The sequence below is a fragment of the Colossoma macropomum genome, unplaced genomic scaffold, assembly GCF_904425465.1.
Source record: "Colossoma macropomum unplaced genomic scaffold, Colossoma_macropomum, whole genome shotgun sequence".
Taxonomy (NCBI): domain Eukaryota; kingdom Metazoa; phylum Chordata; class Actinopteri; order Characiformes; family Serrasalmidae; genus Colossoma; species Colossoma macropomum.
This window is the reverse complement of record NW_023494785.1, coordinates 27,003,796-27,021,341: the sequence shown is the minus strand read 5'-3', so window position 1 is coordinate 27,021,341 and position 17,546 is coordinate 27,003,796. Positions and strand designations below refer to the sequence as shown.

Here is a 17,546-nt window from a genome sequence, read left to right as displayed (position 1 = left end):
GGCCGTGTAGGCGAACTCCAGCAGAGCGTCCAGAGCGTCTGGTGATACGCAGTCTAGCTGACACACACTGCAGCCTGTGCCTACACTGCCCTCTGTGCCCTCTGCGCCCTCCTCTGCCCCAAAGAGTCGGCGGAAATAGAGGCTGACAGCAGCCATGACAGAGCGGTGTGTGGGGTAGCGGGCGCCACGGGAGGTCAACGTGAGGTCACACAGCAGACCCGAGCGCCGCTGCGCATTGAGGCGGGACAGGAGCTCGCTGCTGTGCTCCGGGAAGGGGATCCCAATCAGGCCGTCCTCTCCGGGAGACATTGCCACCTAGAGAAAGACATGGAGAAAAGTCTTGGTGAAAAGCTGCTTTAATGCTTCTTGGTGGTGGACAGGTTTTGTTCATGCTTAGAGTTGGGTGATATCTAAAAATAATTAGCATTTCTTCATTATCGATTATATCGCCTGCAAATGCTTTTCAAAGCCATGGACATGCACTTTCCAAGTTAAAAGCAAGGCGCTTTCCGTTGACATAGCTGAGTTTTCATTATTCAGCTAACCACTGGCACGCTTAAGCTGTACAGGAAATGGATAAGACTCAATGGCGATGTGCAAAAGGCGATAATCAGTGTTTAAGGCTGGAGCTAAATATAGCCTTAAACACTGATTATCGCCTTTCGCACATCGCCATCGAGTCTTATCCATCATCGGCAATATCCAATATCCGAGGCCTAAAGGCCAGTCAATGAATTTCGGCATCCTCTCAATGTCCATATATAATTCCCCAGGGATGAATAATGACATCCCTCCATGAACACAAACAAAACTAATAGATATAAGTTTTAGAATTGAATATGTAATTCTTAAATCCACAGGAATTGTTTTACTATCTCTTAGATTATTTCAACTGAAAAATTAGATAACTGGGGACCATTTACTCAAGAATGCATGTTTTTAATTGTAACCTTGAGGTTATGTTTTCCATGTAATGAACATCCTTAACTTTTCTATTCATTGTGTTACTGTAGGGGGCTGTGGCCACAGCCAGGAAACTATGATTATCTTCTTGGCAAGTAGAAGAAGGACTCTCAGTAGTGATGTCTGATTGTTATCTCCTACATCTTCTGGTAATATTCTTAATAAAAAGATGGTTCTTAGGGCAGATCTATATCTAAACTTTTTTTTATTTAATTTTGTATGTTTTGCCAATATTCTGATCCTTTCGGACAGCCCAAAAATATTTGTGAATGGTCTCCTACCAGGCGACGACCCCTCCAGCACTGAGTGACACTGAATTTTGATGAGACCAGAGGAGTCCTGAAAAAAATCTCATTTTAACTTTCCATTTAAATTCCTTCCAAGTGGGGATATTAGTTAATTTATGTCCCTCTCTGCATAATTCCCAGTTTTTATCTGAAATTATCATCTCCTATAATTTCATCTCCAATTCCCATTTTTCTTAAATATCAAAATTTATCCATTAGATCTTTTAGTAATATCTTAAATATGTGTGATAAAATCTTATTTTTAGTACTCCCTTTAATTGCTAACATGACGAAATGTTCTATATTTGAGGAAGAATTACGTAGTTGGTCCTATTCTTTATGTCAACAAATGCAGTTTTCAAAACTGAAACTGAAAAAAATGATACTTTAAAAGATTCATGAAATAATTTGTTTACTATCTAAAAAAAGGAAAAATTTGTGAAGCATTCATGGCCTTATTACCTAAAAAGGTGAACACGTGTGTCTTGCTTATCTGTTCATTTTTATGGTTATTTTCCAGGTATGTTCATGGTAATACCTACATTTACAAAACAGTTTTTAAGACAAAGGTTTTCACGCAAAGGCTTTACAAATAGGATTTGCAGGAATAATTTTTATTATTTAAAAATGAGTCTGGATAATGTAACACACTATATGGAGTATGACCACATTATAATACACTAAATACATTTACTTAATTATTATGAAATAAATGGTGTCTGAAAGGTAAATATGTCTGGACAAAATAAAAAACAACAAAATAGTATTATTTAAAAATATCCTTAAATAGAAACAATATCTTAATAAATTTCCATAATCATTAAATTACATTATGTCAAATATCATGGGGTTTCACTCTGGGATTGTATTGTAAGCAATGAAAGACAGATGTTTAATGTGTAAATTATGGTTAGAAAGACCACTGTTAGCGTATATTATGGTTTAACTGGCAGATGTTCATAACGCTTGATTGATAGACATAAGTGTGAGTTATATCTTGATTGACAGACATTAGTGTGAATGACGGTTTAATTCTGACATGCTGCTGAAACGAATTGGAGAAAAAGAGAGGTGTGAAGTTAGGACCCCTGCAGATGTGCTTTAAACTCAGATTAATGGATCAGGATCAGCAGCTAGAGGGTGAAAAAATTGGAGGGGAGACAGTTGGACAGAGAGAGACATCTGTTGGGGGCGGGGGGGTCACTCAGGTAGAGGCAAATAAAGAAACAGCTCATCTAATAATATACAAACAGGGACTGAACAGGAGTGGGCGTCAGAAAGAGATGTGTGTGAATGTGTGTGTAATGGGGAAAGGATGTGTGTGGGGGTGGGATAATGCATGACAAGGGCAGGGAAACTGCAGCAGTGGGGAGAAACTTTACATTAAATTTTCCACTCCAAATTCATATTCTAAGTGCCAGATCAGAGCTGCTCCCCAGCACACATCACACAGGGGGAGGAACGCTGTTAGAGTGCGGATAACGATTCGGAAAGAATAAAACGCTGTGGTTTCTTAAATGACAGGATTAGCAGTATGTCTGGCTCAGACTTGTTGCAATACATTTCTCAACACAGCAAGAGTCATCAGAATTACTGTCTATACAGGGGTGGTTACAGAGGTAATATCCAGCACAGTTTGGTGATTATTTCTGCTCAAACACACCTGATTCATGTCACCTGTCAATGGCCAAGTTTAGTGAGTGTGCTTGAGTAGGGAGTTGTGCTTGACACAGGCCCTCCAGGACCGGAGATGAACGTCCCTGGAGCAAGTATCACAAATTTTATGAAAAAATTAACCCTTACATAACCCTGCTGTCATAATAACTGGCTGTCAACTCTATGGAACTTACGTTTTAGTTTAACAGCAGGTACAGAATAATTCAAAGACGTCATTGAATAATAACTCTTAAGAATAATTACTGAATAATATGAATAATAATACTGAATAATAATTAGTAACTAAATAAAACACCTAGCTTTAAAAGGGTTAAGGCAGGAGTGTCCGAACAAGTTTTTAAAAAATTAATTTAAAAATGAACAATTCAATTTATTATGTTATATATTTGTTATATACAACAAAAATATGTCTGTTCTCTAACTGGGTGAGGTCTGTCGGACCAAATCAAACGCTCTCATGGACCAGCCTTGGGGCAACCCTGGGTTTATGTAAACTGAACGTTTCGTGCTATAAACTCTTTCAATTTCTTGGATGTTCAAATCCTAAGGCTTATTAGTCCATAACTACATGGAAAACAAAGAAAATTATTGAAAATTGGTCATTATTAAGTTAAAAGGAAAAGAATGGAAGTCTGGACCCACCGACAAGTCCACGACGGTTAAAGGGTTAAAGTGCAAAGCAAAGGTGGTGTATTCAGGACTCTTGCTAATTTGCATGAACTGTTATGCTGCCGCTTGTTTTGATCTGATGGAGCGTCTCCTCATCCGACCCCCCACCCCCTCCAGTTCTGCAGAAGTGCACACACACCTGAGCCCGGAACTTTCCACCAACAACCAACCGCCGCTCCACTTCCCCTTAGCAACCTGCAGCCCCTCTCCAGCCCATAATTCTGCAACACAGAGCAACTCAACAACACCTGAATAACCTGCTCCAAAGCACATGCACACACACCCTCACAAACCCCTCCTCTCTCTAGGAATGAGATTTCTTAGGAACAGGTGTGGCATCTTGGCACTTCTGCCAATGTTACACAAGAACGAAAGAAGTTCGGAGCAGAAGAGCTTCATTTTATCTTTCAATCATGATCATATTAGGCTCGTGTAAATTGCACAAGGTCCAAAACACATACAAGCTGAATATACACCTCACCATTAAAAGCTCCCTTATTCACATTCACACGTTAGCCTGGACACATTTTCTCTCGTTTGTTCACACACCCATCACTACCGTGGGACTTCAGCGCATTTCATTAGAGGTGTAAATCTCTGACTTTACAACTATCATGATTATGATTTAGGAAATGATTCAATGCATCACAAAATCACAAATTTAACCATGGTTTGATTACATTATTTTGGTAAGATTATTTAAAAAAATATATATATTCTCAAAAATACACTAAATACATGAATGTGACATGTACAAATGTGATTATTTACACAGCAGTGGGACAGAGACAATTAAAATAACACAGCAGGCCTTTTTATGAAGTGATTTTTACATTTTACAAGGCAGATGATGACACCTTCCGATCGATGCACCAGTGCATTTTTAGCTGAAACCGACTGGCCCATCCACACTATTTGACCTTAAGTCAGTCTCTCTCTCAGTCTCTCTCAGTGTCTCTTTCTCTCTCTCACACACACGCACACACACAGTTGGCCAGACCTGCAGCAGGCCGCATGAGGCTGGATCATACCGTACCATTCTGCCAGTCATGGAGAACCGCGGCGTCGTGGACGGGAGCCTCACGGAAGCGTGTGTCATGGCATCCGTCTTCTTTTTGCCCTCCTCTCACTTCTCCTCTGCTACTAAAGGTTTTCTCTTGCGTTCTTGGCTTCACCTGCTCTCGTTCTTCTGCTGCTGTTGCTTTGAACGTTTTTGGGGTTGCTCACCCTCCGGTGGGGATCGCTGACTTGTGCGCTCTTTCTCTGTTCTTTCTCTTTCTTCTTCCTGTCTTCTGAAAAAAGATGTTTGACGAAGAATAGCGGAGATGGAGAGAGATACCCCTCCCCCCTCGCCTACAGCTCCCTCGCTCCAAGCCCATCAGCTTGTTTCGAAACGATAGCAAAGTTTCCGAAAAACAAAATCCCTCGACCTCCGCAATGACGTGCATTAGATACACAACGCAGGAAACGCCTTTCGTGACACTGTAAAAATGCAGCCAGGTATCCGGCATCTATAAAGGTACTTACGGACCAACACTCAAAAAAAGTAATTAACGTGATCCTCATTTTTACACCACTAGGGAGGCAAATGAACTTCACCCACTTTTGCCCTGGAAAGCTGGTGTCCAGCAGAGTCTGGTGACTTCCCTGCTGAAATGTACCTGATTCAACTGATCCGTTCATTACCACATTTAGTGTTTGAGTAGAGTGTGTTTGTGGTGTGTTTAAGCAGAGGCATTACCAAATTCTTCTAGACGTTCATTACCCAGAAACCGATGACCCTTTGTCTGGGACCATTAAACCAGAAGGCAGATGGGGTTCAGGGCTTCAGACTGAACGTACTATACATTGTAGTCCAGCTCTCCCTCACAGTGTACTGTGAATAAATCACCACACTCCCAGTTCACACTTTTGTTTGTAGATCTGTTTGTTTAAATATGTATCTGTAGTTTATGACAACAGTACATTTACCAGAGCACCATTACCATTCAAGAACCATTATTCATCATGCAAATCCCTACAGCCACGAGACCTAGAAGAGAATAAAACTTGAAAGAATCTGTTTATATAGCACTAGTAATGAACAGCTCTTTTGTGATAAAACCATAACACTGTCAATTTCTAATCTCTGACACTGAACTACAGACATTACAAGAACTGATACTTTGGTGCCAAGTCAAAAAAAATGTTACTAGTATTCTACAACATCAGTAATATAGAGTCAAAATTGGTTCCACACTACTGTCAACTTTTTAGACCATACGTATTCTAAAACATGGAACAAATTTCTGCCTTACATTTTTATAAAATGGATATCTGCACAGAACACTTCTCTGGTGACTGGCATCATTTCATAATCACATATAACATCACATATAACAAAACTAAAGGAGGTAAGTTGTCAAATTTAGCAACGGAAGAAGATCAGGTCACTTTCAATTCAAACTAATTACTAACAAATTACCAAATATCAAATTACTACCAAATAACTACCATTATAAAAGCATCCCTATCCAGAAATACACAGAATAACAAAATAACAAATCTATTATTTGGTTTGAAACGAGACACTGTTTTGCATTTCTTATTTATGCCATATTACTGGCACACGCCATTTGGTATGTTGCAGCTATAATTATTATATCACAGTTTAGGCTATATTTTGTTAATGTCCTTATTGCTCAGTGATGTATGTTCAAAATTTAAAGCCTTTAAGGTAGAATTACTAAAACAGTATAGTTTATAATGAACAACAAACAAATCACATCATGAATAATGAATGCTGCTGTTTAATTTATTAAGTAGACTACATGTCGTTATTCTATTTTTCAATTGTTTCAATTGTTAATGTTCTCATACCGTTTTTTGAGAAAGGAGAGTTTGCCCGAATGCGATTTCTGTTTTTTTGTTGTTGTATTAAATGAGGTACAGAGAATCGTGCAATGGTATTTACATTGACTACCAAAATTCTGGCATCATGGCCTTTTGCACTGAACAGCATCACACTGATACCAATCAGCAGTCATGTTAGCCAGGCATTATCTTAATCAGATGCTAGCTTCATTAGCTTTAAGTTAAGAGATGACTTCAAACCACAAAGATTAGTGATCAGAGATCAGAGATGTGACCTACAGCCACATACAGCAGCAGTGATCCAATGCTTCTGATATTTGGATTTATCATGGCAAATATTCTCAAATCTTCAATGTACACAACATTTTCCTGTCTCTCTCTATTAATAATATGTAATACATGCATTTAAATACACATATTTTGAAATATATACACTAGCATTCAAGTGTTTGGGATTACAGTTCAAAAGAATGAATGTTTGAATGTTTTCATTAATATAATAAAGGGTTCAAATAATGAATAGGACAACAGGAGGTTGAAGAAATATAAGATGTTACCATCTGAGCTGTAGAATTTCTATTTCTACAGTTCAGATGTCCTATTCTAAAGCATCTGAGAAAGCTGCATAGCATAGTGAATTAAGCTATAATAAAATTAAAAATTCAGAAGTGATCAAATGTCATCGCAGCTAACTTGACCAAAAATTAATGTAAAAGATAATTGCAGTATATTTTTTATCACTTAAAGAGTTTGTGTTCACAGATTTCTTAAAATACTGAATAAAACATCTAAAAATACATTTTGGTAAATACTCTGTAATATTTAAATTCACACTGTATGGCTATTATTGTATATGCAATAACAAAAAATATTACGGCAAGTGATTTGTTAAAAAAAATTAAAACAACTACACAAGTAAACAATAGATTACAGGACATTACAAATTGCCTGTGTGTTTTTGCTTAACCGTTTCCAAACCTCAGCTTGAGGAAGTGCATTATTTACAGTTACCATTCAATATATAGTTTGGTTACTCAATCCTTCATTAAATGAAGTCAAGTGTGTTAGTGATGGAATTTAACAAATCCATGCAATCCATGGAGTGCAGGAACTGTATTCATGTTTATTAGTGTTTCGTTTAGTGTCGTATAGTGTTTTTACAGGCCACAACACACTTAAAGCCAAGACAGATCGTTTTTAAAATTTTCTTGGCTGACTTGCACAGTACTATACACAAAGAATGATTCTTCACTATGCAATCTGATATGTACATGTTGTCAACATTATAAGGAAACCTTGCAATTACATTTGGTTATTTATTTGTTTACTTATATACAAACATACACTATTTGAAAATTATGCAGGAAAAGATACCCTTTAAAACTTCTGCAAACATTTCACCATGAACAAACCAAAAGACTTTTTCTAACATCTTAGGTTACATTAACAGTTTAAAGTTCTTCTATTTCTTTCTTCTATAAAGTCAGAGATACAAGTAGATACACTTTGAATATATAAAAGATTTTCTTACAGTGACAATATATTAGTGAGGTACTGCAAATTTCAGACAGAATCGATTTTACAGAAGATGACATTAGTGTTTTGAAAACTATAGTGAAAACTATTCATTCCTTATGACTTCTGTAAAAGGGTGGGATTCCTGATAATTGGAGTCACCTCTCTCTTACCCAACCCCCCCCACCCCCCCACTCACACACACAAACACACGCACAAATGAATCAATCTTTTTACTTGAAAAACAAAGAATACACCTACGTTGAGGGTACTGCACTGTTGTCCTAAAATTAACCATTTTTCTACTCAATAGCAAGTACAGTAAAGAGAAGATGGCTCAACACTGACAAGAAGCACCCACACACTCACACCCTCACACCCTTTCTCTATCTCTCTCTCTAAAATTTTCTGACTCTTTGTCTTTTCTCAATTTCTCTTAGTCACCATCTTCCTGCTTGTTCTTATGGCCCGCTGTGTTGAAACTGTTTTGGACTTGACAGACACACACACACACACACACACACACACAGAAAGAGAGAGCAAATGAGTGTTCACTCACACAGCCACATACATATTGGGAGCCAAACTCATTTTCATGTTTTCACAAATGTCAGTGTTGAAGTGTTCTAATAAAGTCTTGCTTAGATGAGTGCAGGAAATGTTACAGGTTGAAAGAGCAATATCATCTGTATTAATGCAGAACGGTATAATGGAGCTGACTCATCTGAATGATATCTACTATGTCTTGGGTAATCTGACAAGTCCTGTTCAAGTTTTTCTGGGTAACTTTTTGAAGAGGCGCAAAAGGTGAGACATTAATTGAAGAGATAAAGATCATGATCATGATGTTAATGAGCTGCTTTTTCTAAATACTCCTCAAATACCAGTAACACCTGCCCCAAGCAGAGCTGAAGTGTAAAACATACAACAGGATTGAAATGTGGACAAAAAACAAAAAACTGCGACTCAAAGTTTTGCTCTTTCTGGATGAAACTCACCCGGTTGTTAACCAGGACATACATTTCTGTTGAAAAAAATCAGATGGCAAATTTAAAGCGAGAGCTGTGGAGTTCATAAGAAAGAGCAGTGTAATTCAGAATAGAATGTTTCTGTTTGTCTCAGAGCGGATCTTCTCCTCCTACTCCTCTCGTAACAGATCACTTCGCTTCTCCCCGGCCGAAAATATGGTTTCCTCATCCTTCACACTGGCAGATTTCTGACTGAAAGCGACAAACTGCTGCTGCCCACATTTAAACTCAAAGAACTGACAATATAAAGTCCCTAAAAAAAGATCTGAAAGCCTGAAACGCACACACAGAAGCCAGCGTTTCTGTTGTGGTTCCGGTCACTCCTGCTGTCCACCGTCCAGCACGACATCACCAGAAAAGCAGAAATTGAATGGAAGATGTGACTTTAGTATGCAGTGACAGTAGTGAAAACCAACACAGCTCTGGAGGAAAATCTAAAAGACAGTTTAAAAGAACTTTAAACTGCAAATTAGTTTGCCCTGTCCTACTTCTACTTAATAAAAATGGACACATGAACAGCTCAGGAATCTGGACCAAACTGTAAAGTCTATGTGGAAACATGGCTAAAAGCAGTTGGACTGATTTAAGAAGCCCAAGAAACTTCATGTGCAATTTCATACTAGGAAGCTGTGTAATTTTAAAACCATTTTTTAGGCCTTGTATTATTATTATACTCACATGTGTAAACCCAAACACTAACTCTAACCCCTAAGATTTTTGCCAGATACCTTTTTGCTATTTTCCCCCCATAACATTCTACTGTAAGCATCTGAGGTTTTAATCAAATCATTTAAAAATGATGAAAACATAACCAAAATCATTAGATGACCAAAATGCCTTCCTCTTTACCAAGTTATTTAGACAGTCTCCTCCATTCTCTTATGTAGGGAAAGTAAGTGTGTCATTATCTTTCTTTCCGATCTTTTGACACATTAATGTTCTATTTTTTTTTTTATTAAACATTAAGGTGGGGAATGCTTATTATATGAAATTATATAATCAAGTTCTAAGATAATTAGGAGAAATAAAACAGAAAAAAGTTAAGATACCCATACACAAGTAAAGTTAGAAACTAACTAACCAAGGATGTTAAAACATTTATCCGTAGCTTTACAGTACACCAAAACACTTCAAAATCAAAATAGCAGTAATTTCCATGATAAATAAGGATGATCAATTTGGACTGAGAAATTAAAAAGGTCTTATGAAATGATACCAAATGATGGAAAGTGTGATTTTCTAGTTTGCTGTGAGCATCCGGTGCACCTTCAAATAATCTGTTCTCTCTGTCTTTCAAACACACGCACAGAGATGACATACACAGACGGCTCAAGTAGCAGAGCTGTTCATAGTCATAATAAGGAGGTCATCAGACATGTGACCACACAGCAATTACACCTCTTACACACCACACATATTTATACCAGACCGGCCAGTTCTCAAACCATACAAATAAAACATGTTTCTCACAAAAAACACACCAAGCACACATACTACAAAAAGAACTAACACAATTCAAACCAACATCTACTTGACACACCACTTAAGTCAAACATCTCTTTTGTAGATTGACAAAAGTCTTCTTCTGGAAAGCAGCAATGCACCAACAAAACCAAAACACTGTAACTAACACATACACACACACACACACGCACGCACACATACACATGCGCACACACACACACAGTGTTTCAGTTTCCCCAAAAGTACAGCAGCAGGCCCAGGAATGGAAATTTAGAGTCATGCTTCCCTGTTCATACCATGTGCTGTTCATGCAGTCCTCCAACTTTCATTCTCTCAGAGTCTTCTGCTTTTTCTCTCTCTACAGCGTGCATGGCTTTGGAACTTCTAAGCCACTGTGTGTATATGTGCGTATGTGTGTGTGTGTGGTGGGGACCAGACTGCTTTTAGGTGGGGCTTGGTGGTTACACATGGAAACAGGATTCTCATAGACGTACACAACAGAACAACAGAACACACATGCACAAACGCACACATAATACTCCACAAAAAATATTGTTTACTCTATTGTGCAAATAAAACACACTTAACACATGACTGCTGGACATATGCCCATATGCATGTACACAAGCACACACACCACCAACATTTTAGTTTTATAGGATTCTACACAGTGAACATACAGTGCAAGAATGTATGTGCACTGGAGACTATCAACACTTAACAGCATATTTACCTATGGTAGATGCCTCCCTCTCACTCTCTCACACACACACACAGGGTACATTTGAATTTCAGTTATTGGAAATTCTGTGGCATTTCAACACACCAAGAGAAGCAGGACACAGGTCCAGTCTTCCAAACCGATATCAGCTCTGTGGCTATTTGCATCTTCAGAAGTGATAGAGTTGGTCTGAACTAAGGCACTCTCACTCACACACACATACTGTGTGACTGTGTGAGAGAAAAAGAGAAACTGTGACCTAGAACAAAATTACACAGAACCAAGTAACAATAGCTGCTATGCAATATTTGCGGTTGAAATATGAGGATGCAACAAATCATTTTTCATAAAGGAGTAAAGGGAGTTGGAGAGGTGAGATGCATTACTGGCGCATGATCATTTATCGATCTGAAGGTGATGAACTGCATCAATTTTTTAATGCTAGAATCGATTGTAACAATTTTAAATGAAGCATTCTATCATTCTATTCAAAATAAAAAATCTTAGGCTATTTTCTAACAAACATCTTTAGAAAATAAAAGCTAGGCGTACTGCTTTTACTGACTATACTACACTACTGAATAAATAGTTCCTGCAGTCACATTTGAGTATTCAGCACATTTTTAAAGATTTTAAAGATGATATACTGAATTGTTTCATAAAGAACTGTACTAGAATTGAATCACTGTGGGGCCAAAAACACCCCTCATACTGACTGTACTGTGTGAGTGAAAGTAGGCCATAGTTGTGTTTTGTGCTGCTGCTGCCAGGAACTTTACAAAATTCAACAAAACTAAAGGTTTGCTGGGTGGAGGGTACAGCTTAGGGTTATTGTGCTGCTGCACTGGGATCATGGAGGATAGACTACAAGATTTGGAGTTCACATGGGGCAGAACAGCTGCATGTGTAGGATTGTTTCTCACAGGAATGTACCTCTGAGCTTCTATAAATCTTTAGTTTGCACTGTAGTAATAATAATAATAATAATAATAATGATAATAATAATAACAGCAATAATAGTAATCATCATCACCATCATCATCAGGGTTCTACAGTGAGAGGAAAAAGTGAAAAAAAGGTTTCTTTAACTTTCAATCCTTTAAACACAGAATTAAGCTAATTCTGCACACTTCTAGGAAAAGATAAATTCACCTCAAACTATTACGTAAACACCGGAAAAGCAACACATGTAAACTAGAATCATATATATACTCCACTTCTCATCTATGAGGATATACATATCGAATGAAACATATGATATTGTTTACATTTGTCTGTTAACCAATGGGAAGCCAGACAAATTTTTGGCCAGACCACAGTCTGCATCATTCCCATACACTGGGTGAATGTATCTTGGTTCTCTGTCAATGTAATTGGATTCCTTAACGCTGTCCACCTGAAACATAATAATCTTGAAAACATTTGACTGGTGAAAAATCATTAATTTGCACTGAAAAAAGGTTTATTAACAAACAAACTTGATTCAAATATCTGTTACGAAGTTACAGAGCATTTTCGCCTGAGGGTGATACTGGTGCCATATCGTCAATAGACCAATAGAATTGTTCCAAAATTGCCTGAAAAAATATCTTGCTAAGAACAATTATTCCTTCTATTGTAAAGTTACTATCTTGGAAAATCAAGGGTTTGCTGCCACAGCTAGCTTCTTATATTACTTAATAATTTATAATGTTACCTATATTTTGCACAGACAGCATGTAATAATGTTGTTAATATGCAGTAGTTCTTTCCATTGGTGTGGTTGGAAATCAAAATATTGACAAAAACGGCATATTGGCCCTAGCGGTGTAATGATACCCTCAGCCCACAATTCTATTTACAAAGCTAATATTTTGATAAAAATTTGGATGAAGAAAAATGATGACTATCTATATTGTTGCACACCTTACTAATGACACTAGAGCTGGGAGGCAGGAGGAATGCTGGAGTGGTTTGTTGATTTGTGCTGGTTGTTTGCAAACTTTGGTGATCAAAAAACGCAACTGCATTAGATGGCATATTTAGTAGAATGCTCATTCTCCATGTTACACTGTCACATCTCCAGAATACAGTTACTTTTTTGCATAACAACGTCACAATGTAACAATGGATTGTTACACCCCTAGTTACTAGTTATTGTTACACTCCTAGTTTTTGTTTCATTTGCATGTTCTCCAGCTCCCTTTGCCAGACTGGAAATCTACATCTTTCTAAGTGCTGCTGCAAAGAATGTGTGTGTGATGCTCTGTTTGTACAGCCTACAATTAAGTGAAAATATTTTTGCGCTAACCATAGATTAGTATGATCGTACAAAAAAAAGTTTAAATAAAGGTAAAGTAATAAAAAACCTGCACAGCCTGATAGAACAAAATAAAGAATGATAATTTGCATAATCTCATGTATATTTATAATTTTAGATTTCGTTTTCGTTTGTTATACCCAATAATTAGTGGTATAGGTGTATATATTTTATCTGTGTGAAACTGCGTGAAAATTATGTACATCTCTGAATTAAAGTAAATTCAGTAATCCATTTTTTGTGTATATGACTGGAATAAAGAGGAACTGTAAAAAATGAATGTCAGGTTTGTGCTTATAGATTTTTGTGCTCATAGGGCAAAGGGCAGCAGTTAGCAGGGACATCCAGTTGATGGACAGACCCACTACAATGGCACTGACTAAATAAGAAGAAAAAGGAATAAAACAATATGTATTTTTTGAAAGGGGGGGGTGTAGGAAAGATGTGAGAATGAAGAGAAAGGAGAATCACAAAGAGGAAATACGTAAACATGTGGGAACTGGGGGTGAGGGAAATCAGAGAGAGAAAAAGATGCTGAAAGGGGTCTGAGATTTGAGGAACGATCCCACAAGCCAAAAAAAGAAGGTGCTTCGCCTCCCTTATACTAAAAACAACTGAGTTCTTCGAAAACACACAAGAAAGGGTAAATGTGGGAGGGAGAGAGAGAGGCTGCGTGTCAGCGTGGCAAAGAGATCACAAAAGATACTGAGGGAGAGAGAACAGACAGGAAAATCAAGTCTGAAAAAATCCAAATCTGAGTTATCTGAGTGACGGGTGGGCGAAGAAAGGGGGGGAGAAAGAGTAACAAAAAGGGGAAAACAACATGAACAGACAGAAATGGGGTAAGAGTGGGAGAGACAGGAAGCTGCATTGTGCACAGGTGCGCGAGTGTGCTTGCATGCTTATGCTGTGAGTCTGAACTCTTCATTCTGGTAAAAATTTCAGGGGATTCAATTTTATTTGGGGGCTAAATCAGAACCAAAGAAAAGCAGCTGTGCTAAAGATGGATGCTGAGCTGCCGTGTTTTCTCTGTGTTTTCTCAGTGTCTTTACCATCTCACAAGCTTTTGTAGGCTGTCTGAACAATATACACCTACAAACTTCTCAGAGTCACAGAACACAAGAAAGTAGTAGGTACATAAGCAAAAAAACTGTTAGTGAATGAACTGGATCAGTTTTGGAATTTTAGAACTGATCTTAATAGACTCTGCATTTATTTTTTGGTCACAATATTTTTTTTGGTTTATTTTAAAAAGTACTCTGTTTTTATTGTACATGTCCCACTACTGTGCAAATAGCTCCTCCTCTTACATTTATAAAGTCAGTGTATTTAAAAAAAATCTTAATTGTACCAAAATAACCAAATCAAATTGAATGTTTGTGAAATTAAAATGAAATTAAAATTTCGCGATATACTGAACTGTTTTATAAAGATTTGAGATTGAATTGAAATGAGATCAGAAATTTGCAAATCAATAAACCAGAGATCAGCAGAATTTAGCCATGGAAAAGATACACAGTGTCACACATAAGCGAGTCAGGCAGCCAAATTTACCCAGACTGCATTTGTGTGTAGATTATCCAACTCTGCCATAAGGGGGTGTACAAAAGTGCAGCATTCAATTCATAAAGTCGTGCAGCAAGACATAATAAAATTCAGTTCTCAAATAAACACACAGGACACTTCTAATGCAAATGAGTTTATCTGAAGTGTTAAAAATAGCATGCATACGCATTCTTTTGAATCACACTACGCATGTGCATCAGTACACAAGTTTTGTGTGTGTGTAAGGTGTTAGCCTTTCATCTGCACTATCTGTATCTGGTCAGCACTTTCGTGTCTACCCTCAAGTCTATGTGAGAACTCAAGAAAAGACGTGTGTTTTGTTGAAAGGGGTACTTTGTGTTGACGTGTGTGTACGTGTGTGTGTGTGTGTGTGTGTGTGTGTGTGTGTGTGTGTTAGCTTGCAGAATTGCGTTACTACCCTATAAGGGAGGGTCCTCACAGTTTTAGTTGTATGTGTTTGTGAAATGTTGCAAAACCAACTGATCCTCATCAATTTCCTGTTTCTCCACTCTTTCTGTCTCTCTTTCTCTCTGTCTCTGTGGCTCTCGATCTCTGTAGGCCTCTCATAGATAAGAGAGTGATAAAGCTATAGACAAAAAGAGATGGGGCACAAAAACAGCAAAGAGAAAGAGAGACCAGGACGGAAAAGAGATTAAGCTCAGATGAGGCAGGGCACCACTGAGAGAGAGAGACAGAGAGAGAGAGAGAGAGACAGAGAGAGAGAGAGAGAGAGAAACAAAATAACAAGGATGCCAAATTGACTGATGGAACTGGGTATACATTTACACTTAGTTTATCGTGTTTAAGTTTAGTTTGTTTGGTGTCCAAACACTGTGAAAATTTGACATCCTGCCAGATTATGACTTTAAAACTCAGTTTAGCTTGGGTTGCATTGTCACCAAGAAAAAAAGAGCGGATGGAAATTTGCACATTAAGATCTATACTCTCACCCAGAGAAGTTTAGCTACAGGGCTTGATCACATTTTCTGTAAGACCCCCATCTCTTGGCAGAGGAATCTTGTGATCTTAGTGCTGATCAAGCCTTCTATCACTCACCACCCTGTGATCCATCTGACTACATGCATGGTGTGTGCGTGTGTCTATTGACGTCTGTCTGGTGGTCAGTTGTCAATATGACTGAAACTTGAATCAGAAAAAGGAAATGGCACTCCACTTCCTCTAGCAGTACAGACAGTGCAGATGGTTTAAAAAGCCGAACGCTGCGTTTTTCCCACTGCCACCCCCCACCCGCCGGCAACCCCCACTGTCTCTCTCTTCCCCTCCGCCGCAGTACGAAACTGAAACTCCTAAAGTGTGATCAGGGGGAATTTTACATGGGTCCCTATGCCCTGATTAAAACACTTACAGGAATGTGTGTGTGTGGGGGGGTGTGTGTGTCTATGTGTGTGGGTGAGCATGATACAGTGCGGTTCAGGGTCTTTTTAAAGGAAGGTCTATGAAAAAGCAAACAATCATATGGCCACGACATAAATGCCAAATCTCTCTCTCGAAAACACACACACACACACACGAATGATGGGCATTTTAAATATTTATCAGTAATTCAGTAGTAATAAGTACACTGGTTAGTGATGGAATAATTAAACGTCACCCAACATAGGCCACTAACCGTGAGTAACTATAATAAAAATGTATTATTTTAACAACCAAGTGCTACCTGAGAATGAAACCTCTCGCACTTCACTTTATTTCGCTGTTGTTCTCTTTCACAATATCTCTCTCCAGCTCTTTTTACCAAACATCATTTGTGCAATCACCTTCAGCTCCAATCAAAATTCACTGCAATTTCAAATCAGAAAGTGACCTACCAACTGAAAATCTAAGCAGTGACTCTATTAAAGAGAAAAAAACTTAAAAATAAATGTTACCATCAGCTCCACAATACTTGACTTCTGCATCTGTTTTGAGTCATAAAATGGTTTACTTTTTGAGCGCATCCCAAACACACACAAACACTCATACTCTTTAAGATTTCTTACCTAAATCCCATAAACTCCTGGGTGGATGATTCTGCACTTTCGTTTCTCCTGTCTAGTCGGCACAGTTCTCGCCTGGCTGGGAGTAAGGGCTGCTGGGTAAACTGACGGGCCGAGCTGATGAACCGTGTGTGTGATCCCACAGTGACTGGCTGCCTGATACAGACAAAATACCATATTTTGATTATACTTCTATATTGTAGTTGCAATATGTCTTGCAATTTACTAAAAACACATTGATAAATCCATGGGTTTAAAGATTGGCTTGCGTTAATTTGACCAAAATTATGTACTCTGTCTTGCTTCAAGCAAGAAAAACTCATCATGAACATCTGAGATTGGTCCAAATGCTTACAGCACACAGTTAAAAAAAATTGTTAGAGGCTCATCTGCATACTGCAGCCTTACCTAGTTGCAAAAGCCAGTATTGTGATAATATATTGTACAGCTCTAACAGAGACAAGTGCATTGCGGAGAATGATCACCTAGGAATACTCCCAGCTTCCT

At 38.0% G+C, this 17,546-nt stretch overlaps 1 protein-coding gene across 4 annotated transcripts in view; it reads right to left on the bottom strand.

The window, feature by feature from the left end:
* The window catches only part of zbtb7b (zinc finger and BTB domain containing 7B), a 28,905-nt gene that overhangs the window by 2,984 nt on the left and 8,375 nt on the right, over positions 1-17,546 (bottom strand). The window contains exons 2-3 of one of the 4 annotated variants that reach the window (XM_036589153.1): positions 17,043-17,195; positions 1-315 (exon numbers count right to left, since the gene is read on the bottom strand). The exon at positions 1-315 is cut by the window's left edge and continues 644 nt beyond it. In XM_036589153.1, the coding sequence (XP_036445046.1) occupies positions 1-309 (309 nt within the window). In that variant the 5' untranslated portion in view covers positions 310-315; positions 17,043-17,195. Of the gene's footprint in view, positions 316-3,735; positions 4,576-4,632; positions 5,293-17,042; positions 17,196-17,546 lie in introns of those variants that run through there. The other 3 variants (XM_036589152.1, XM_036589154.1, XM_036589151.1) reach the window with 3 other exon arrangements.